The sequence below is a fragment of the Coturnix japonica genome, chromosome Z (genome assembly GCF_001577835.2).
Source record: "Coturnix japonica isolate 7356 chromosome Z, Coturnix japonica 2.1, whole genome shotgun sequence".
NCBI classification, from domain to species: Eukaryota; Metazoa; Chordata; class Aves; order Galliformes; family Phasianidae; genus Coturnix; species Coturnix japonica.
Window position 1 is genome coordinate 59,754,477 of NC_029547.1, and position 24,875 is coordinate 59,779,351.

Below are 24,875 nucleotides of genomic sequence, written 5' to 3' on the forward strand. Positions count from 1 at the left end.
ACACAGAAGCTCCATTTCAAGAACAGTGCCATAGGAAGTGACACAACGCAGCATTTGGCTGACAGTAAGGAAATACTTTCTGTTGGCAGCAGCCCCCCTGCAATGCATATGTTTACCAAGGAAGCTGTTAAGTGTGAATGATAGACCCTGAGCGTACCGCTATATCTGTTAGCGCTGCCAATGGTTCGTGTCACCTTGTCACTTGTCTGAAACTCCAACAAAGAAAACGCAGATCCTTTGGGTGAATGAAGTGGAGGTGCAAATTGCAGTCACACCTTCCTGTCTCACTGCGTAGCACTTCTTGTCTTCATGAACAACACGGTCTCACTTGTCTGCTTGTGGCAAGTAGCCATGGTTAATGCTTGCAATAGAGATCAGTCACAACATAATAAATGAGTTTCAGGCTATCCTGTAAGAGACAAGATGCTCATGCACAGGAGGGGAAAAAAGGGGATAAGCCTGAGCTCTGCTATGTTTCTGGGTTCAGTACTATTCTTTAAGACCCCTTCTCTCACTTCTATCATGAGGGACATCGGGGTGTGTGTGTGTAGGGGAGTGAGACTGTGTTGCTGCAGGCTCTGTTAGCAGTATTTCTAACAGCTTATTTAAGTTCTGCTACAATCCAAGAAACTACTGATTACAGAAGAGTAGATTCAGCTTCTGATGAATTGAATCTAGTGAGGTTAAAAAAAAAATCAGGAAAAAACACTCAGACATAAGAGATCAAGTCAAATGTTGTTATTTATCATAGTTAACTTTTAAGGGCTCATTTAGTCCACAGAACACCTACTTTTAATCCAGTTCACAGAGTCTTTGCATTTGAGTTTGGTCTTGTAATAATCACATCTACTACAGCATTAGACTTAACATTAAAGGGATAAAGTTTACCAGTGAATACATTTACATTTAGATTGTACTGATTGCTCAATACTTCTAAGACTTCAGTCATGCTTTGTTGCAAATATTTTCCAACATAGCTTGTATAAAACCAGATATCATGATTGTATTTTATTTCACCATGCAGAGACAAGTATTTCACAGTCACTAATTGCCTTCTCTTTAGAGATATTTAATGCAGAACAGTAGGAGCCATGCCAGCGTTAGTACTGTATGAGTGTGGATTATTATTTGCCAGAATGTTTATGGAACTTCAGTTAAGCACAGAGGACAGGTGGACATACAAGTGTGGCCACAGAAACCTCAAAGAAGAAATCTGAGATAAATGAAACTGCCTTTATTTAAGAAAAGATTTAATGCTAAAAGGAAAATTTAAAGAAAATGAAAGCACTGAAGAGTTACATTTGAATGAAAAGGAAATAAAGAACAAATTGTCATCTGGAATCGGTGTCTTGTCAAGCAGGATCTCTGATCAAAAATGTAAGTACATTCCTTGGACTTCAGATCTCAAAAGCAGATGTCCTACAGTCTTAGCCTTAAACACCCGAAACATTACCTGCTAGTTACTAGTGAATACACTCCTCTAGATCTCGTCTGCATCCAGATGTAGAGCACTCAGTACAGGAAAGATGTGCAGCTGCTGGCATCCAGAAGGGTCACAAAAATGATCCAAGAGATGGAACACCTCTCCTATGAGAACAGGCTGAGAGAGCTGGGGCTGTTCAGCCTGGAGAAGGGTCTGCGGAGACCTGAACAGCATTCTTTTAGCATCTAAAGGGGAGACAGAAAAAAGGACAGACATTTGAGTGACAAAATAAGGGAAATAACTTCAAACCAAAAGAGGGGAGATTCAGACTGGATATAAGGAAGAAAGTCATTACAATGATAGCAGTGAGGCACTGGCACATCTTGCAAAGAGAGGATGCCCCATCTCCAGAGACATTAAAGGCCAGGCAGGACCAAGCTCTGAGCAACCTGATGCCCCTGTAGGTATCCCAGTTCATTGCAAGGAGTTGGAATAGATTGCCTTTAAGGGACTCCTTCCAACTCAAACAATTCAGTGACAAAAAGTGGCTTACTGGGAGAAGATTTCTTTCATATCTATTCTCCTTTCATCAGTAGTCCACACATGCTCACTGGCTAATGACTGGGAACACATAACTGCTCTGATCAAAAGGGGATTGCAAACTCTGGAATCACAATTCCTTTCAGGGATACTTTATCATCAACATGTATCTGGAAAGAATATCACATCCAAAAAAATCAGAATGTGATCCATTTTGAAGTATTTAGTCATATTTAATCATGCTGTCTTTTCATTGTGCGTCATGAAATGCTAGCACAGATGTAAAGGATGTCGCTTTCTTCACCTTGATGCCAGGATGTTACCCTGTAAACCTGTAAAAACAGCCCTGCTTCAAAGCACAGTAAAGTTGACTCTGTATTTTACAGAATAGCCCAAAGTACTGACAAATTATAATGCTGCTTTCTAGTATAATCTGTACTTCATTTACATCGTGCTTGGTTTGCTATGTACAGCAAGCAGACATGTATAAACACTTACAGGCTGAGTGAAGATAGTTTCTACACATCATCTTCCAAATGGTTCTTAAATGAAGACAAACCACTTCTGAGACTGCAGACCTTTTTAAAGTATATATTCATATTTCCAGAGCTTATTAAAACCACACCTTTTAAATTTTTAAACATTTAGCTGCTACAACTGTCACAACATCAAGGCAGTAATGAGATGAATTAAAGCACATTACTGTGCATGCGATGACTGAGCAAAGCAATGGTTTTGTAACCAGACTTTTGAAAAGACGAAAGAACATCACCCATTACCTTTCTATGCCTATATAAAGAATTACACATTTCAAATCTAGGACATGGGAAGTTAACCACTGTGTGAACTTCTCTTTACTTCTTCCTCAATGTTTGTGACTTACAACCACCCCAGCATTTACAATCATAGACTATGCAGTTGGAAGTGACCTACAGATATGCACGCAGTAACACCTGTGAGACTCACACAGGTCAACCTGTATGTTTACACACAACAAACTGGGTTATTCAGTAACACACGGTTGCTCAGTTGAAAACTAAATAGAGTAACCTATTACTGAGCAAACTGCTGAGTCTGTTGCTGTTAACCAACCCAGGTCAAGAAGATGCCTTCTAAACAAAACCACGAGGCTGCAAATTAAAACAAGCAGAGCTAGGATCACACTAAGCTCATCTTATTTCTGTGTGGACCCACTGATGGCCACAAGCATCCCCTGATGTAGATCACTCCAGATACTCACTGCATTCCATGCTCAAGCTACATGTACACAAAGCCTCAGTGTTCTCTGCTGATCCTCAAAGAATCTAACAGCTGCAAGTGAATGCACTGGCTAATTACTCCTTGTGACAAAGAGGATAAACAATCACGATGGGAAGAAGACAATCTGCCAGTTAGATGTTAATGCAGTTTTAGGTTGCTGTTGTCTGTGCTAAATTTCGGTTAAAGGTTTATTTTAAAACTGTTCTTCCCGTACAGAATTCGTACAGATGACCAAGAAAAGAAGCGTGGTCTAGAAAAGATTCAAAGAAGTTTTTGGCAGTTCATATCTGACAGTCAACGTTCAGCACAGATATTAGCTTTGTTTTCCTTGCTTTAGAGAATGCTTTTCACTGAGCTTATTAGCACATTTTCCAGGACATCACTGTGCCTTACTCCAAATGAATGCAGCTGCTTTAGAAATTCTTTAGTGCAGATTTGCTGTTTAGCAGTCACTGATGAGGCATTCAGAAACAGAAGGGTCTAGCATGAAGCAAACTGGTGCAGCAGTCTGATGTACTAGCAAAGATGCTCCCTGCAGGTTTTGTAACATAAACCATGAAGAATAGCACATGATTGAGCAGGAATTTGCACATCATTGTGCATCTCCAGCTAAGTAAATACAATGTTCTAGATGATTGGTGAGAGACCTACGGAAACCATTCACAATCTGGACAAAGTGTCTAAATCCAGTTTGAGGCACTACTTCTTTGTGCAACCTTACTAAATTAGTTCTGACATTCAGAACTTTTAAAGTAGAGCTTATTCCCACCAGCAGAAATAAATTCTTCAAAAACATTTTTCCTTTGGCTCATGTTTTGTGTAGTACTAGGGGAGCATTCCTGCTCTGCACACGTGTGAGGACTTCACAATCTCCCATGAAAGGAAGAAACAGCATCAATCCACTCACAGCTGTGGAGACACAGTATGCGTTTGGGATCAGCTTACCAATGCTACACTTCGAGGCATGGAGGCTTTCTTGGTCACGGTCATCAACAAAAGGCAAATGGAATCACAGGATCATAACAGATGGAAGACATTGCTGGTGATCTCCTAAAGCAGGCTCCCTACAGTAGGTTGCCCAGGAAAGCATTCAGAGGAGACTCCATGAATTCTCAGGACAGCACGTGCCGGTGTTTTCTCACTCTCAAATAAGTTCTCCCTCTTTTTCAGATGGTACTTCCTGTGGTCCAGTGTTTCAGTGTTCTATCACTGGACATCAATGAAAAGAGCCTGGCCCCATCTTCTTGGCTTTAGACATTTATAAGTGCCAATAAGACCTTCTCTCAGATTTCTCCAGGCTGAATGGTCCCAGCCTTTCCTCATCAAGGAAGTTTACTGTTTTATTCCACTTGTTTGTAAATGACATCCAGACTAAATTGGTCCATCACCTTGCCAGCAATGGAGGTGATGCTGGCTGGCATGTAGTTTCACAGCATCTCCATTCTGCTCTTTGTGAAGGTTGGACTGACACTGGATTTTCTGCAGTCCTCAGACACTTCTCCCATTCTCCATTCACTTTCAGAGATGACAGAGTTCAGTAGTCACTTCTGCCAGCTCCCTCAGCACTTTGTGGATGCATCCTGTTGTGGCCCGTGGATCTGTGTGTGTCAATTCACCTTGATGATCTCTGAACAGATACTTCTCAACAAAAGACCGTTCGCCCTTTCCCCAGACTCTCTTATCTCCACAGTCTGGGATTCCTAAGGGGCAGTCCTAGCAGTGAAGGCTGAAGCAAAGTTGGCATTCCATAATTCTGCCTTTTCAGTGCCCTCCATTACCAGTGCATCCACATCATTCAGCTGCAGGCCCACATTCTCCATAGTCCTTTTTCTACTGATATACTTAAAGAAGCCCTTCTTGTCCCTGACAGTCCTCACCATATTTAATTCCCAATGGGCCTCAGCATTCCTTGCTGCACCCCTGCATACATGCACTTATATTCCTCCCAAGTGACCAGACCCCTTTTCTACATTCCATAGACTTTCTTCTTCCACTTGAGTTTTTCCATGAGATCCTTCTCATCCACATTTTTCTGATTTCTTACTCTTAGGGATGTACTGATCGTGAGCTTGAAGGAAGTGGTGCTTGAATGTCAGCTAGCACTCTCAGGCCTTCTTACCTTCCCCCACCCATGGGTTAACTCCCATGGTTGTCCCTGAAGAGGTCAAAATTAGTTCTCCTGGACTCTAGGGCTGCAATCCTGCTTATTGCCCTGTCTTATCCATGCATGATCCATAACAGCATTATTTCATAGCAGCTGCATCAAAAGGTTCCCACAAGTTCCCATTTATCTCAAAATAAATAATGGTTTTGGGCAGTTTTGTTTCCTGCAGCAGACAGGGTCAAAATGTATTTTTCCTTGACTATACTGGAAGTAAAAGGAATATACAGATTTGCAACCCAAATAACAGAAGAACTGGTGACTGTTCTGACTGAAGGATCAGTGTTTGTACTTCTGGTGCTACATCTGAGGTCACATTTTGTCTTCCCCACCTTCAGCTCCCAGGACAAGGACCATACAACCATCACAGCACCCAAACTCTCGTTACACAAAAATGAGATTGTTTTCCTCCTTCCATATAGCTAATATTGTAACTCTTTCTCACACTAAGACAGTTGATGAATTCCCAGTGTATGCTTTCAAGGAGCTGTTTAGCATGTTTGGAACCTACTCTCATTAAGAAAAAAAATCACTGTATTATTTCCAAGAGTGGAAACACCAAAAATAGTGGAAAAAACTGTATGAAAACACTACCCTTACACAGGAATATTAACACTATCATGTGTAAAAAGTTTGTGATTAATCTGCCTATGTCTTGAGGGAACTCTGCCTCTGGAAGCTAAACATGCAAAAGGTTCAGTGCAGTGTTTGATGCTTGAAATCTCTTGGGTTCCTGGTCCTACACTCCTCTCAAATCTTCCAGCTCTGGAGAAAAGAGAAGATTGTGCTTAACTGCTCAGTAAATGATGATGCTAAAGTTATGAACAACTTTTCTCACCTGTAAAGACCTCCTCTGGCACAGAAATCCAGATGAGCTTTCCTTTATTTAAGAAAGCCTCTTCCACTCTCAGCAATCAATGACACGGGCTGGATCATCTTTTCTGTAATCTTCTCTCGACCAGCACCTCGAAAAGATGCATCTTGTCGACTGCACTCATACATCCTGCAGGAATTGAAAAAAGCACATAAAGCCTAAAACAAAGGAAAAAATGAGATGGTATTTACACATCAAAGTAGCTCTCATTCCTTCCTGAGCATCACTCCATCATGCTTGGTAAAATTTTTTGTTTTGCAAATCTACTGACACTGCTGTAGTTCCAGAGCACTGATTTCTTCCATAAATTAATATGGAGTAGTGGGAACATATGATCTTAACACATGAAGTAGGAGATTCTCGTAATTTTAAAGACAAAGCTATTAGGAACATAGACTTAAGCTGAACACTGCATTTCAGTCCACACAATAGAGAAGAATACAGCCAGGAGGACAGAAAACATAGCAGCTATTCAACATAAAATGAAACTTTTATCTTTCTGCTCACCTCTTCGCACTGGATCCTGAAAACTTCATAGACATCATACTGACATAGTAAAAAAACTGAATTTGAAGCAATGTTCCTTCCATTGTGCATTCTGCACAAAGCAGCAGGCTGAAGCCAGAAGCAACAACATGCAGCCAGCTACAGCTGAGATGCAAGAAGTACACACCTCCCCTAAACCAACTTTGCTGGCTTAACAGTCCTCAGAGAGCTGACAGCTCAGCTGGTGAGCAGCTGCCTAGATTTAGATATCTAGAATCTATAAGACTTGCCAATATCTGAAGGCATTTAAGTGGCCATAATGATAAAGAAAATCTTTACAACCTTTAAAGACCGTTTAACGTGAATATGACAATTTCTGATTGTTAGGCAAAGGAGCTTGAACCAGAGCAGACAGACAGAATTAAACCAGGTTGATAGTCAGGCTTAAGTTACTCAAGCAGAGATGTGAGCATCAATATGCTGCCATGAGGTAGCTCTGGTATACAGGTGGGTTCATCCACTGAAAGAACACCAGCAAGTCTGATGGGACATTCACATTGGATGCATCTATCAGACTCTCTCCCACAGCCAGGGTGACCTGCTGAAGAAGCTGGAATGCATTTTGTTTCATTAAATAAGCTCATTTAACTCCTACAGTCAGGCTCAGTTGCTTGTTTCATCTGATTTGTTATTGGCACTCTACTGACCTCCTCTGGATGGAGGAATACTCATCACATAATGCCGGGAAAAATCCCCCCAAAATCTTATGTCTATTCCTTGTATTAGATCTTGCAAGACTTGCTTCATGCTCAAAGTCTACAAAAACAAAAGATTATAAACCAGACAATGCTTTAAGATGATCTCAGCCTTAGTCCATTTAAGTAGAAAGAAATATTGTAAAGGATTGATCTACTTCAATGGAAGAAAGTACCCATTAGTCCTAAAAGACTTTGCAGTATCATCATCAGGAACTAAAGTGGTCAGAGATGCCAACTCCTTCTCCCCCAGGAATTGTAACCTGACCTTTATATGCTAGGCAGGACTTCCATTATTGACCTACAGAGAGAGTCCTCTAGTGCTCCTACCAATGAGAAACATCCCTGTGGAAAAGAGAACATATTTTGATGCATACAGTAATCACCTTAAATTCATGAGGAAGGAAATTTGTTCATCACTTGCTCACATATTTTCCTTTTCCTAATAATGGCTAAGGAATTTGAACAGTTTTTAAACTGCGGTCTCTTGGTCTCTACAGATTGAATACGGTCAAGTGAAGTCTCCAAGAAGTGCACCACACTTAAGAGAATCTTTTGTTTATACAGAAGGTTAAAGAAAGTCCACCATCGGTATTTTCAGCTGTTGTTTTACATGTAAGCAATCTTCTGCCTACGTTTATTTCAAAAACAGTAAATCAAAATTCAGACCTGCAACAATCTTGTTTCTGGTAAATAAATACCAATACTGCAGCTGTTTGCAGTGGATATGCAGCACATCAGTCCAAGACAGAAAATGACTGAATATAATGTCTCTGGAGTAAATTCCTCATAAAATGTCAACTATTTAACATAGAAGACAGGCAGGTGGAACTGGAAGGCAGAATGGTAGTTTATTTTGTCATAGTAGCGCTCCCACTAACACCAAGAATAAAAAATAAAGTCTGCCACTACACAAAGGACAGACAGCAGCAGGAGAAAAAAAACATTTCACCTTGACAAATCCCCTTCCTTCTGAGAGAACAGGCTGCTGGGAACACGCTGCATTTCTAAAAGATATCACCAGACTTTGCAGACAGGTGGGCATAAAAAAAATATAAGGAACTAATTTTCAGGGCTGTGTATATCTTTGAGGCTGTCATCTTCCAGAGGTATTGATAAGTAATCCTGTTGTACCAGCAGCTGGATGACCTGCAGAAGCTCGTATCGGCAGAGCATTAAGTAACTAAATCACTGCACTCAAAGCAAGTTCTGTAAGGGTCTACTGCCTAAATAAGGATAATTTAACTGTACAAGTTGCCTCAAATTGAAAAAGCAGCTTTTCTGGGGTCTTTGTTAAGCATACGTTTATAATCTACACTGGGAGAGCACTTCTAGCAGCAACAGAAGTCAAGCCTTTCAGATCCAGGCTGCACTTCCCCCCACAACAGACTCTTCTTAGATATTATTAAATTCCCCATTCCATCTTCTCCCACCAAAATACCTCAAACCACTTTCAAGCTGCTTCACTCTGATGACCTCCTATGTACTAACAATATCTGCTGCCCCAAAGCATTAGTCATCAAGTGCAGCGCTGCTTTAAGAAAGATGCCACCTACTGCAAAGCTTAATTAATACAATTAATACAATACAATAAAAAACAAACAAACAAAACAATGCTAGGGCTGTTTCCTGCTTATCTAATCTGCCACTGCCCATCTCTAGCTTTAGCAGAGGTTCCTGGAGCTCTTATAATTACTTACAACACACCACCAGCACAACCTGATATATGGATTTCACATTTTCTTCCACGGATTCACCAAAAAATTTAAACATAGTGAGAAAAGTGCCCTCTTCTTTAAGAAATCCCAACAGGTTCCCTTATTCACCAGCTCTGACTAACCCCATGCAGTGCACTGATGGGAGATGCTCCATAGTGCAACATATACTACACAGTTATCAATGCAAGCCCTATCGCATTGGAAATGTAAACAAAAGAGTGAAAGAAAACTGTATGCTACTACTGGAGTTTAATTATCACTGATTAAAATTCATTCTCATTTAAGAAAGGTCAGTGAACTTGGGAAAATATGTACTTTAAAAGTTAGTAATAAATTTAAGCATCCGTCAAGTGCTGAGAAGGTGAAGGAATGAGGTAACTGGATATCTGCTAGACAAGTACTCAAAGAATGGAGAAAATTCTGTGATTTTCAGCTAAAGAACACTGCAATGAAGAGTAAATCCTTCTCCCTTCTTTGCACTTTCTCAACACAACAGAGCATTAGTTTAGCTGTGCCGGATAGCAGGTGGCTAGACAGACAGTAAATTCATTTTTAATGCAATGTGTTTAACAGTCCTCATTTATTATACCTGCCTCACTACTGAGAAGCCAAACTGAAAACATTGGAAACAAATCCTAACATAACAGAACTGGTAGGATCTCCACTGCACTGCCTTGTAGGCAACTAGCAACCTAAGCTAAAACAAGCTTTGCAAACACCTTCAGCTCAGGCTGCTCACCTGTGAAGGCAGACAATACAATAAAACATGCTCATGAGACTGTTTTCCCTTCAACTTTGTTTATTGATGTACTGAACATGAAAAAGTACAAAGAATCCAAACACAAAAGTAAACATGTACAACCTCTTTAAATACTCAACAGAATATATTTTCTATTCCAACAGATGTGAATTAACTATACATCTTCAAATAAATACCAACCTTACATTTTACTAAGTGCTCTGATAACACTGTAAAGTGAAGCCCAATTTACATGCCTTCTCATCAATGCTGTTGTTTGCTAGAGTAGTATCAGGAAAGAAGCATGTTGCTACTGTTTTCCCTATATTGGAAAGATTGTGTTTCCTACAGTATATACAATTTAATGCAGAAGAGCTTTAACAATCTAAATGCACCTAAGAATGATAAAGTGCTCAGGAAGCCAATTGATTTTTGAATAGCATTGAGTGGGTCAGCATGAAAACTTGCTTATTCACTTTAGCACGCGCTTCACAGTATATGTACTGTACTATACTGAAAAATTTATAACTACAATTTAAAAGAATAAGAACCAAACGCAACTGCAAAGATAGTGTACAACTATGTTTATGCATAGAACATTGCTTTCATCTAAGGGGAAGCATATGAGCATCTCAGTTAATACAAAAAGCAGGACGTAACTATATAGTTGTCAGTGCATCCTGGCGAAGGCATCAAAACCCTCAGCTTATTTTTTTTTTTCTCCTCAAAAATTTAATATAAGCTAGATGCTAATCAGAAAATATTCTGTAATTCTTTAATTTCCTCAATACATGGTAAAGACTTTCTATGTCCCCAAATAGTGATTTAAGCATTATACAAAGTTAAATTTCAGTAGCATACAGGCATTTATGGAATTTGTATGAAAAATGTAAGGAAATTTGATCGAAACTTATGACTATACTCGTTTTTAACCACAAACATATTTATAACCCAAAATGTAGCATCACTATAAACAGCTGAAGCTAGACTATCTACAGACAAAAATAGCAACAGATCTGATGCACTGTAAATTCAAGTCCTCAGGACAACAAAAATGAATAAGCAGACCTCAAGTAACAATGTTAATGCCATTTACAAAGAAAAAACTCATACAAAAACATTCAGAATTGACCATCACTTGGCATGTAAGTTGAAAAATAAACAAAATAATCAAAATTAGCTGAAAGGTTCATAACTCAAGGTCTTATTTACATTACACAAAGCTCAGGTGTTAGCCTTGAACATAACTTCCAAAATACCTCCAAACATATCCATCTGCTGTGCAAACCATGCACATGTCTTTTCCTAAGACAAAACAATTCTTCAAACAATAGCGAGTACATCACTAAACACCATGAGCTCTATCTGAAGGGAATTCTTTAGGAAGAACAGATTTTTTTTTTCCCCCGTCTCTTAGTATTTAAGTTTCCTGCTTGCTCTTATATAGTTTTTTTTTATTATTATTATTTAAGTTTTCTCTTGTTTCAAAATCACAAGTTAATGTGAGCCGCTTACATAACCAGGATGATCAAAAACTCCACTGATGATTACAAAAACGAAACCAACAGCGCATCCCATCAACTCTACTTGTTAACACAAATGTCTCAAATTTACTTCTACATCATAAATCTTCCTAAATTTTCCCCCAGCAGCTGCAAATTTCCTGGTAAGTTCTAAAAGCTCACAAGGTGTCATACGAAGAGATTTCTCAAAGTATTCAAGTCAAAATATTTGTTCCAGGACCAGTAAAAAGTTTCTCCAAATTTTTTTTTTTTAAATCTTTTTTTTTATATAAAAATAGATGTTTTGGTTTTTTTTTTTTTTTGTTTTTGTTTTGTTTTTTTTAAACCCACATCAAAGAGGCTCTTATCTCTTTGGCAAGGTACTGCTTTATGAAAAGTTCTCCAGTATTCTTACAATAAGCTTTTATAATGTGCTCCCCTTCCCCAACCCAAACACTAACTAGAAAATAAATACTGCTCATAATTTTATAAATAAAATGTAAACTTCAAATACTTCTCAACAACAACAACAACAGCAACTCATCAAGTTGTAAATTAAACACAAGGTGAATCGTAATATTACAAAACGAACTTCAGTAGTCTAACACAAAGCCTCAAATTTTTACTCATAGTTTAATGGCAAATTGTGTAATTAAAAAAAAAATAAAACACAAAACAAAATAGAAACTTCTTCCCTTAGATGAAACATTTTAAAAGGTCCACCTTCTTCAAAGAAGGCAATAGAATGCACTGTGACAGGTAAAAACCCTGTACCTCTTTTCAATATTCAAACACAAAAGGTATTTAAGAAGTTCTAATTCAAATATTAGCAATAAAAAAATCTCACATACTCTTAGGATGCTAAGTAGTCATTTTATCCCCATATCCACACTGATATACAACAAAGGCATTTACTAGCGGAAAGCTTCCCATAAATTGCCTTTGTTGTATAGATTTCAAATGATAATGCACTGAGAATAACTTGTTAGGCTTTGTGCATCTTGTTTGTTTTAAAGGAGACCTGCAGTACTCTGTCCCCAAGGCGGTATCCATTCAGGCTAGCTATAGCCATAGCTGCCTCATCGTAGTTTGTCATAGTCACAAACCCAAAGCCTTTGCACTTATTGGTGTTAAAGTCACGGATGACCTTCACGTTGGTTACTGCTCCGAAGGGTCCAAACATCTGCCAGAGGATACTCTCATCAGCATCAGGGGCCAAGTTGTAGACGAAGATGCACCATCCAGTTCCAGTGTGACCAGGGATGTTAATTCCAGCCAAACTGGTCATTCCATCAATGGTCATGGGGGGAAACCTACTGAAGAATGAGGGGAAACAAAATAAAAACACAGCAGCAACTTTAAGAAAATCAAAAGCAAAGAAGTTTCAAAAAGAGAAAAGGATGGGGAGCTTTTCCCACAGGTGGCTGGGACTCATCGGCTGGAACAGTAATTTGGGATTTTTATCATTTTTTTCATCTGTACAAAATACAATGCACGGGACAACACAAAGTGTGAGAATAAGTAACACGGAAGAATAAAATAAAAGCATGCTACAACAACAGAGAGGATTAAGTTGTTTGGAACATGGCACTACTACAAAAGGTTTGTCTTTCATGCACGATGGGTAACTTCAGCTCTAGTCTCAACAAGCAAAAATAAGTCTTACAGAAAAAGTAATGATAATCAAAATATTTACTCTTAATGAATTGGTTATTATGAATTGAGTGGTTCTTTATTACCTCTTTACTCCATAAGCCATGTTTAGCAGATTGTCCAACCTGAAAAACAGCAAAACTGTCTTAAGATTAAGATGCCTGGAAAAGTCTCAAGGAAATCAGGTATATTATTACCAGCTCCTCTGCACTGTTTCCACAGCTAGAATACCACCAATACTAAAGCTGCAGCACCTTACTACACAGTTAATGTAACACTAAACAGATGTTCTTTTTCAGCATCCACAATCTCAACTAGTTCAGTTCAGAAAAGCTGAACTTATGGTAAGACAAGTAATACCAGCAGCATAAAGCTGCAGTGTGTACACTTCAGCAAAACCTTCCAGATTATAAATTTGTTTCTGATGAAGACTTTACTGAGACTTCTCTCAATATGCTGACATGAATATCTAAATAGACATAAGGCTCTGGAACATCGGCAAGTATTAGACCAAGCATTTTAAAAATATGTATTATTTTTAACTATTTTCTCTCTCTTTTCTAGAATAAACTTCCTCAGAATATTGACATATACATTACAGGCTGTGAACTTTCTCCAAGTTATTTCCTCCTCCATCTTCTCTCAGTATACAGTATATCTCTAGGCCCTATGAAGCTACTGAGCCAATATCTGAAGCAAGCAGCACCTTCTGTTCGTATTTTAACAGTGCTAAGATAGAATCTGCTTCTTCAAGAAAAATACAATCCCTAAAGCAGTTCGTTTCTTCCCAGCAAAGCTTAGATGTGAAGAGAACACCTTTTGCTGAAAGGTTACCTCCAGGATGCCACAAAATTAAGAGAATGAAGACTTATACAATGTGGTTTTTAGCTTACAGCTATCTTGCAGATCTGTACCTCACTGTTATTTTTCTACAGTAATGAGCTCTAAGATTTAAGAGCCACTGGTAACATAAGGAATCCAAAGTCAAAGGCAGTTAACTGTGTAATTCATGCACAAAAAAAAAAAAAAAAAAAAAAAAAAAAAAAGGAAATGAAAAATGATTTGGTCTTACTTGCAGGTAAGTAAGGGTCAAACTACAAAATATCTTGATTTTGCAGTGCATGGGGTTTGAAGGATGTATGGATAAGACAGTAACGCACTGATTGCCTACAAGAGCATAAGGGGAAAAGACAGCTGCCTGCCATCAATCAGCAGGCTTGTGGACTACATAGGTCTACTCTCATTTATGATCTGGAGGTGAGAAAAAGATGAGTTCCAGAAATATCACCACCCCTTTGTTGCACAAGGGTCTGAGAACTTCATACAGTAATGGTTCCAACCCAACTGTTTCCACTGGTTACTGGGTGGCCTTAAGAGATCTGGGAGAGATGGAATTCACCTGGCAATTTCTAAGGATGCGTTCAGTTACACAGCTTATAGCAACCAAGGAGCAACTATAGATAGAGCTGCTTTCTAAAGCCCAAACCAACATATTGAGAAAAGCATTTAGTTCCTCACCAAGTATTTGCTGCCTGTACATTTTCAGGCCTCAATAAGTTTAACTGCAGACTGTACAACTGCATCAGGTCATCCTGCTAACATCTGAAATTTCAACAACCAGGATTATTTTTTTTTTTGAATGAGAAAGACACAGAAGACCTGAGCTGTCAGTACAATCTGAACTACACTATTAGCAGCAGCTGAAACACTGCAACAATGGCACATAAGCAAAGCCCAAATGTAAGACATCTCCCTTGACAGCTACCAACACTTAAATTTTATCAAGGCTGCCTCTTCCAGCAAACAAAAGCTGGAAGACAGAAGAAAAATAAAGAATTAATGTCTGCTATTCCACTTTCACTGTCTGACCACTTGGTTCTCCACCAGCTCAACCTTGTACTTCTTTCACATCATTTTGCCTCCCTAAGAAGCAGTATGAATATTCCCCAAACACTGAATACAATTGGGTATCCCTCCCTTCAGTGCTGATCTACACTGCTGTTGGGCACTTGTGGTACAAAGGCTGACAAGCTGTAAACAGTCTGGATGCTTTGCCAGAAGCCTGTCCATGAGCTCTGAGCACCAGGATCTAAAAGCAAGGGTGGCCCACACGGAGCTTTTCAAGGCTGTTATGTTCTCTTCTTTCTAAGCAGACAAGCTGATTTTGTTGCTTGAAAAATCCAACAGCACATCTTGGAGAGTACTAACATACAGCACATTCCAGTAATGTGGTCTGAGGCTGGAAAGAAACTATCAAAGTCACTGAAAACAGCAAGACACTCAGGAATGTAGATAATAGATTTTGCTACACTCTGTCCTTGCCATTTGTCCTGTTAAAGACACTGAATTATCACAGGGAGCTAGGTGCTGTACTTTCCACATAATCAGAACATATAACCACAGAAAAACAGATACAGAAGATATCTGAAATTTGGAGTAAGGGAAACAGTAGCCTACACTCAGAAAACAAGCCAGGATAAAATCTGAAAGCCAGAATGGGGAGGAAGTACAAGGGCTGGGAAGCAAAGGATGGCTGTGGCATATTGCATGGCTAAGACATAAATTTAACTACCCATGCCACTGTTGACTGTATCAGCTTTCACATTAATCAAGAAAGCACTAAATTAAAAGCAACCTTAAGTGATTTGTATTTTTTACTGACAGTGTAGAATAAAAAGAATGTTATCTTGATTTTAACTCTGAATAGGCTTACTAGATGTTTTCCTGCTGTCAGTAGGCTAGAACACATTTTTCTCTTTAGCTATATTCTTGAAGCATAGCTGCAGAAACTCCACGTTTCCATGGGTTTCCTTCATACAAATCACAGAGGACAGAAAGAGGACAGAGGAGAAATCAAATTGTGCAGGGAAACCAACAGGCCTCTGGGAAGACATATTTTCCAGCTCAGTTAAACAGAAGTATCTGACTTACCTAAAACGTTGAGCCTGCTGAGCTAGAGGTGCTGGATACCTTCTGTTTGGAGAATGGTACAGCTGGGAAAGGATGGCCTGATTGGTTTTTTGGCTTGGATTGTTAGCAAACTTCACAGTAATGGGCTCTGTGGCAGCTGGGGGCTTCTGGCCATTCAAGCCTTTGATAGCTTCTTCTGCCTCAATACGTTTGTCAAATCGGATAAACCCCACACCTCTTGACATACCTGCATACAGTGAAGGACACTAATAAATTCAGAGGCACATTTGACAATATTTGATTCTCTCAATAAGTGCTATAAACAGTCACTGATTTTTTACCTTACTGGAACTGATCACATACTGGTAGAAGTAAGACTTTTAGAAAATCATTTTTTTGGGTTGTTTTGGCTTGTTTTAAATTAAACAAGGCAAGCTGCTTTGAAAGAAATCTTTGAAGGCTGAATAATACTGTCAAGGCAGCTTAAAGAGTCAAAGTATACACTGAAATAGTCATTTTAGAGGGATGGAAGTCAACTCAGAATTGCAGAACTCATTTGCACTGTAACTTCTGTTCATTTGGTGCTACTCTGTAGTATCTAAACAATTTACAGAGACCCCATGAATATAGTCTTCTACTCCCTAGAAGGGACAAATGCCTTATGCTCTCTTGTAGCATGCCTTTAAGTTCCCTTTGGAGCAAATATGGTAGATGAATACAGAGTGTTCTAGGTTGCAGTAACAGGAATTACAGGGCGAGTTTATTCCTGTAAGTAAAACACTCCCTTTTCAGCATACGAACATGTTTTTGTTGGGATGGTTTTGAAGGAAACAGATTTTTTCAGATCACAGACTCACTAGTATAGGCAAGTTAAAGATAACAGGCAAGGAGATTGGCAAGTATTTATAGAAGGTCTTAAGGAAATACTAACTCAAAACCTCATTCTGTTGCTTGAATATAAACATACTGAGGTGTTAATACTTGCACCAAACACTGTTCTATGTCTGTTACTACACTGTTGTGTGCTTGGTTTAACACTCCTGAATCCGTTTAGAAACCTCTTACATTTCTGCTTGTGAATAAGTAGACAAGTTAGAAGTTTGCCCTCACTTTAGAAAGGCATTAACTAGGAGAAATATTGTTTATAAACAATGATAATTTAAATGAAAGTGACAATGAACAGGCATAAGGAAGTATTAGAGGCAAGTGTCACAGCCTCAATTTTACAGTTTTTGTACATCAGTTTTTGTCACAACCTTATTATTCATAACATTTTGAGTCTCTCTTCCATTCTCCTTCTTAGCAACTTTGAAAAAAGCTCGACAACAATCCATGCCGAGAACCACAGTATTCATAGTAGGATGAGTACGACTACTTAGAACTACAGTACACAGTTTCAGAAGTTCACAAGTACTTATTGGCCCATATCAAATGCCACCCATTCTGTGCAATAATATACAAAAGCACTCTGTAAGCAGTTATCTGTTGAACAATGATTACAAATATGCCCGCATATTCTACTTTGCATCTACTGTTCTTTTTCCTGCTTCTCCATACTCTAAGGGTCAATACTGAGATTTCTGTTAAGAGAACTACAACAAGAAAAAAGAGTTGGCAGTCAATTATAGGTCAGCCAACTGTCAGACAATACACATACATGTAATATTTTTGAAGTAACGTCATTTGAAAACTTCAAGCCAGCATGAAAGCACAGCATAGATGTGTTATAGACCTAGTCTGAAGAGTAACCACAAGCATCACTGACATTCATTTACTTATATTGAAACACAACCTAGACTGTACCTGACCTACTAGAATTTACCTTTACTTACACATGTAATCTCTGAAGACATTTATAAGGTGGGTGAATGTGGCTCCTAGACACATGGTTTAGTGGTGGGCTTGCTACTGTTATGCTGACAGCTGGACTTTGTGATCTTCAGTGTCCTTACCAATCCAAATAATTCTGTGTTTCTTTAAGGCACTGCTAAATGCTGAATTTAACTGCTCCTGCGAAACTTAAAAGTTCATGCTTTTCAGAGTGCCTCAAGTGACTGAGGCAACCACAAAGACAGTCTAAATAGCAATGAATAGCAATTAATAGTTCAGATCTTTTGTAATCCTAGACTCAAAGAACCACCTGTGCATTTCTGCATAAAATTTGATTTTTTAGAGAAAGTGTTTAGTAGCATTTCATAAGGGCATGGGGACAACTTCCACATAGAAGCTTGGAAAAGAAGATGACAGCAGCTGTGGATTTACTACAATACATGAGACTACAAACCTACACCTTTAGGGTGGAAATGACTCAAGATGGCTTATTTTACACAGCAACCTATTTTTGACCATGCATATTTATGAACAACTCCAGCAGAAATTATCATTTTTTAGCCCCTATACAGCTTTTCTGCATTCTAGAGATAAGACTACTGTACTGAAAGGTGAAATACTATTCAAATTGCTATATGAGAGTGCGTAAAGCTGCCCACTTACCAGTGACTTGGTCAACTAGAATACGAGAAGTAATAATGCGTCCATACTGGGAAAAGAGTTGTTCCAGTTCTTTCTGAGTCATTGATTTGGGAAGTCCACTAACATACAAGTTTGCATCTCTGATAGAAGCTGAACTTGGTCGCGCATAGGAAACCTAAAAAGAACAGAAAGTAATAAAAATGAACACTTCCGAAATACTTGGAATAGAACAAACCACACTGTTCTAAGATACTGAAATGTTTTTAAGGACAGCCAGCTTACTTCACAATGACAACTGAGTCGTCTTTGGTGCCGACAGCTGTAAGAAGGGAATGCAACACAGATCAGAAGTTAACCACATAAACTCATTTACATGTGAACTGTAACTTAAGCAGTATTCTTAATAAAGGAGACAAGCTAGGCATATATATGCCACCCAGAATGTGAAAATAAACAGTCACATCACTAAGAACATGCAGCAGAATGCAACAGGGAACAGCCTAAACTGGAAAGGACCTCAAAGCACACCCAGCTCCAAATTTTACTCAGTGCCTCAAAGCACCTGCCAGCTAGAAATTCTGTAAAATCAATTATGTTCAACTCAGTTGAAGGGTTCAGTATCTCCCAATGAAGTCCTGACAAATTTTATCTGTGTTACAAAAAGGATAACAATTGGGCACCCACACTAGTGGAACAGGATAGAAAACACTTAGGGCTTTTCCTTGTACAAAATATAAAGGTAAAAGGATTCTCAAGGATTAGTCAGATTTATCTCCTTTCTCCTCCATAATTCAGGATGCAGCTGCTGGGCAGGGAATTCAACTCTGTAAATCTATCTTTTGCCTAAACCTTTGGCATCTATTTTCAAATGCTTCACATCTAATTCACATATAAGTCAGTGAACTGTAAGACTCCTGCATAAGGTGAAAGCAAAACAAAAAGGAATTAAGACTGAGAGCCCCAGTAACTGAACAAGCAGTATCCTCAATGCTGCTTTTATCATCTGACCTTCCAGAGAGGCTTTACAAAACACTGTGTTGCTGAAAGTGGCTGACCTACTAAAATTCTATCTGTCCAATGCAAGACAAGCTCCAACACAGAACCCTGTGAGCAGCACCACCTTTCTTTTTAAAATGGAAGAGACACAAGAACAAGCATGCCCTTGTTTTATAGCACAGGCAGCTGGGAATAACAGCAGTCTTCTCTCATTTACTCTGATTGTCTTAATCGAGATGGTTCAATTTCAATTTTTCAAAGAGAAAAGCTGTCAGTTCCCAGTTTCACAAAGCAAGAATGAAAAAAGTTCCCAGTTTACACACAGTTTCAATCCTTCACACTAGAACTTTCTTCACTGGAGCTGAGCCTAATTTCCTCTAGATGCCATTTTCTCTCCTCTTTCAAGTTCTAGAAATATGCACTAAGGAACTGTCCACAAAAGGACTGATGGAAGATACCACCATCAAGATGTTAGGCAGCCAAAGATCCTTTCTCAGGAAAAACAGATTAGGATTCTATAGTGCTAAGAGTGAATGAAACAAAACCACCCCACAAAATACTGGGAATTGGAATTTGCTATGTGATTTCTGGGTAAATATCAGCTTTTTGGACAACTCTAAATCAAACTTCCCTCTGAGGACAGGCTGGAAGAGTTGGAACTATCCAGCCTGGAGAAAACTTTGGGGGGATCTTACAGCAGTCTCTCAGTACCTGAAGAGGGCCTAAAGGAGGAAAGATGGGGAGGGACCAAGGGCAAATGGGTTAAAACTGTAGGAGGCTCGATGTAGACTAGATACTAGGAATCAATTCTTTACTGTGAGAGTGGTGAGTCACTGGAACAGGCTGCCCAGAGAGGCTGTGGATGCCCCATCCCTGGGAGCATTCAAGGCCAGGCTGGATGGGGTTGTGAGCAATCTGGTCTAGAGGGAAGGAACTAGGTGATCTTAAAGGTCCCTTCCAACCCAAAAAATTCTGTTATTTTCTCAGCTTCCAATTTCAGAGTTGTTCTGTCATCCAGTAGTATACAATGACGGGTATTATTTTCAATTATACTTTTTCTTTCCTTCAAAAATTTTTGTGTTTTGTAACTTTTTAAAATACACTGTAAACTAAGTTAGTTCATCCTGAAGATTATGCACAACGGCTGGGAACAGAGAAAGTTTCTACTACAATCAGTTTTTGCTAACTAAGAACTTAAACAGGGAGCACTCCATAAAAAGACATCTGAGGATTATTCCTGGAAGATTACATGACATAAGAGCTAGAGTAAGATAAACACAGCAGGAGTGTTCAAAGGCATTAAGTGATCCTAACCTGGCATAAGAAGTGTCTAATTTATTACACTCATAGCACCAAAACACTTAAATGTCTGATTATGGTTGTTTTGCAGCACCAGGTATATTTTTTTTCATATACTATACAGAGATTTTATCATCAAGATTTACATGGAAGCTCATGAAAGAAGGCAACAGGTAACAGATGTTAATGAGAACAGCAGTTGCATTCCTGTGCAAAAAAAAACCAGAGAGCTTTTCGCAAGACAAATCATAAGTTTATCAGGTCCTTCCACAGAGGGGCAAACAACTCTCAATTTCTGAAAACTTCCTACTTTTGTATTATTAAGTCCAAGACATTGACATTAGCTCTTTCACAGGAAGACAGGAATGGAGAGACCTATTATGTCTCTTGGCTCTTTCTTATTACCCAGCTGCATGATCGTTTTCAGATGAGCATTTGCAGAGTTAAACATGATGAGCACAACTATAGAAACGAAAACAAGGGGGAAAGCATGGCACTGAAATTCAAGTAAACAGAAGAGGAATCAGAATTCAGCTAAATCAGACACCACGTTTCCTGGCACAGCTACATCAAATAACTGACTCTGTGAGCTCTGGGCTCAACTATTTGACACATGTTCAGTAATACTTTTTTTCACATGGCAGATCTACCACCATAGAGTTATGCAGCCAAGACCCAAAACTTGTAAGATGTTTGACACCAAGTTCTTTTTTTTTTCCTCCTGTAAATTCAACCCCCTTTCTAACTAATGCCTGTACTTCCAAGAACTTCTGCTATACCCTGCGTTTTCCCTTACTCTTTCATGTACAAAAAGCACACACCTTTAATATTCCCAGGTGCACTGAGGTAAACTGAACCAGAGACAAGAAAACATACAGAGAATGAAGTTTTCTGCATTCATCTGAAAGACAGATAGTGCTGGATGCCCAAGAGGTACAAAAAACATAACAGCTAAGGAAAAAGGTACTGACAAAGCTGCTGTGAGCTTCTTTAAGTAATAAAACTATGTTATATTTGGCAGAAATACCTTGAGGGGATCCAGGCCAAAGTGCAGACAGACTGCTTGGGCAGCAGCCTGGGCAAAATAAAATCTCCACTTAAAAACGAGTAGCTCTGAACAGCTGAGTTCATGTCTGTTTTCAAAATGAACCCCTGAGCTCCTCAGAATTCAACACCATTAGCACATAAGGGGGCACAGCAAAACCCATTTGTTAATGGAACACAGTGAACTTTCCAAGTTAAAACTGATGCCAAAGGAAGCAGGAACAGACAGGTTCTACTTTACTTAAAAGTAGATGAAGTTACATAGCTGCATGGATCATTGGCATATCTCAATTTTACTGGACTGTTTTTCATTCTCTGCAATCGAGATAGGCTGAAAACAGCTTTATCCAGTCTGAATTAAGCTGTCAGACAAGTTTTGTTTTCTATATACGTTTGTTCACATCCTCTAGAGAACAGTCAGCATTCCAGGAGTGAGCACTGGCTGGAAAAAGAAGAAAAACAGTGACTTATCTTTGTATGTTAAGAAGAAAGCTGTCTGACCAAACATTTCTCTGCTGAGAGACATAAAGAGAAAAAAAATAAAAAATAAAAAACCACTAGCAAAAACAACCCATCGTTTGCTCAAGATTAAGTTTTCTGAAGAATTACTGCGTCTGGCTTTGAACTCAGATAAACACATTACCCAACAGCTTTCGAAGCGTGCATTTTTCTAAGTTTACAGAACAGCGGCTGCAAAGCATAGATTTTGCAAACTTCTTCTAACAGGAAAAAAGCCTATGTGAACAGAAGATACCCAAAAGCTTGCCTATGATATACAGGCTGCCGCAGTTTTCCCAGGCTGCCTTGACTTTGTGAAGTTATATAGCTGTTGACAGATTAAATAACTCCATTTTCTACACAATCTAATGTAGTAATTGAACTCTCCATCCAGCTGCCCACTGTCCAAATCATTCTGATTCAACACATGAGACAGAGTAAAACGACACAAGCAGAAATGAGAGCGCTGTTTGTTATGAAAAGAGAAAGATGTGCAAGAAGCCCTCTCAAAGAAAAACCTTAAGTCAGTTCACTGACCTATGAGGCACTATTTAGTATCTGTTTTCCTCTTGCTCAGCCATAATAAAGTGGGCTAGAACCAAACTGCCGTCCCAAAAAGCTCTGCCAGATTAGCACCTCAAGTACAGCATTGCAGAGAATGAAAATTCACCTTTCTTACTCTACAATGGCCTGACACTTCACCCTGTTGATGAGACAACCCAGCAACAGTTCTCACAAATAAAGCTGCTGGAACAGATTTTCTAGGTCTGGAAGCATGATCATGTCAACTACACCTGATTTCCAGCTCAACATCTCCAGCATGAGCATGTAGCAGTATCACATAACATAATTGCCTGTGCCTAACCCTTTATCTCTCTGCTGCTTTAATTCTACATTTTGCTGTACAACAGGACATGCTGCAAAATATTCCCACAGTTAGGGCACGATGCGTATTCCAGGAATGATGAGAAGCATCTGTTGTTCTTTGCAGCTGATGTTCTATCAAAGAATGAGCACCCAGGAAGCCAGTCACATTCACAGCGCAAGAACTCTCACTAGGAGGGGCCTGAGTACTAGTGACTTTAGGCAGAAGGCTTAGTTCTCTATATACATTTCAGGCTCCAGTAGCAAGGCTTTTGGAGAAAAATGGGGATCAGGACTGTCAGAAGCTGGAGCCCTGTAGCAGTGCTAGGAGAAAAAGGAGTGAGAAACAACTGTGTGAGATAAAGGTTCCCATACACTGACTGATCTGCTGGCTCAAGGAGACTGCTGCTCTGTGGAAGCTTGCATCTGATACTTCACAGAGATGCTGCTGGTGCATGTAGAGCTCCCAAATTGTAACCCCCTTTGCAGACACCAACAATCCTAGAAACCTGAAGAATATGAGGCTCTGAGAGGTTGGTGTTCCAAGAGGTGTCATCTCAAGTTCTGCAAGTAAGGAGAGAGTGCTTGAAAATCAGAGGTTGGTACTGTGGGTTATGAAGAGGCTGAGCAACTGTTGTCAACAAAATGAGATCTAAATGGCTTTTGGCCACAAAACTCCTTTACAGTCAAGTACAGTCAGAAAGGGATAGGTTTCTTCTTCACGAGCAGGGTAAACATGCTTAAACACTGACCAATCTGCAATTGAGAGCTTCAAGTTAGAAATGCAAAGAGGACAAGATGCAGGTAACTTGAGACACACCGGTATCTGATGAGGAACATAAGAATCAAGCAGTCCAGGAATTTTCAGATATGCACTGATGACAAGTTCCTTACAGAACCAAAAGCAGGACACACTCCTGGACATAGTACCTCCAAACAGCAGAGTTGGCTGGGGATGCAAAGCTTGTGTTCATTTTGGCTGAAGTGATCATCAGCTGGAGGACTTTAGGACACTGTAAGGATGGAGTAGTACAAATGGCATGACCATAGAAGAGCAGACTTGGGCTTGGGAGTGATTTTTACCTATCAACACTTTTTAAACTTCATTTTCCTCCAAGTCTAAAACAGCAAATCAACCCAAAGTGACCAGGTAACTGCTAGCATGTACAAGACATTAAACTTGAAGCATGCTGAATGTGAAAGCAAGGGCAGATGACAAAGGAGGAATACAGAAGTTGTCTGAACAGCTGAAGATGAGAATATGAGCAAATGCATCAACAGCAGATAACCAGGAAAAATAGACCCACTGCTGAACTTGCAGTAATGATGAGAATGTTCATTCTCGGTGATCCACTGATGTCTACTGCCAAGGCTGATAAGTGCTATTTGGAATAGTTTGACATAACAGTCAAGGCCTATACTGAATGCTTTTAAGAAAGCAACAAATGAATGCAATAACCTCTAACTAGTAAATAGTACTGTAACTCCAATTTCAGTGTAATTCTCTTTCAATTCTTCAAGGTATTCAAGTATTTTTCATATCTAGGAACATACTTATCCATGCAGGGAAACCTCTAAGAGGTACTTCTGCCTCCTGATTCATACATACTGGTATTTACACAGTTCAGCCACATTAAGAATATAGAACAGAAATCAGCACATCAGGCTCAATAACTAAAAA

The 24,875-nt window shown here is 39.2% G+C and overlaps 1 protein-coding gene across 12 annotated transcripts in view; it reads right to left on the minus strand.

Annotated features, from left to right (window-relative positions):
- Window positions 1–9,998: 9,998 nt before the first annotated feature.
- ELAVL2 (ELAV like RNA binding protein 2) overlaps window positions 9,999–24,875 on the minus strand; it is an 86,244-nt gene continuing 71,367 nt past the window's right edge. For 10 of the 12 annotated variants that reach the window (XM_032441337.1, XM_015849887.2, XM_032441340.1 and 7 more), the window contains 4 exons: window positions 18,515–18,668; window positions 16,043–16,268; window positions 13,198–13,236; window positions 9,999–12,774 (listed from right to left, as the gene is read on the minus strand). In XM_032441337.1, the coding sequence (XP_032297228.1) occupies window positions 12,444–12,774; window positions 13,198–13,236; window positions 16,043–16,268; window positions 18,515–18,668 (750 nt within the window). In that variant the 3' untranslated portion in view covers window positions 9,999–12,443. The remainder of the gene's footprint in view (window positions 12,775–13,197; window positions 13,237–16,042; window positions 16,269–18,514; window positions 18,669–24,875) is intronic. The other 2 variants (XM_032441339.1, XM_032441338.1) reach the window with 1 other exon arrangement.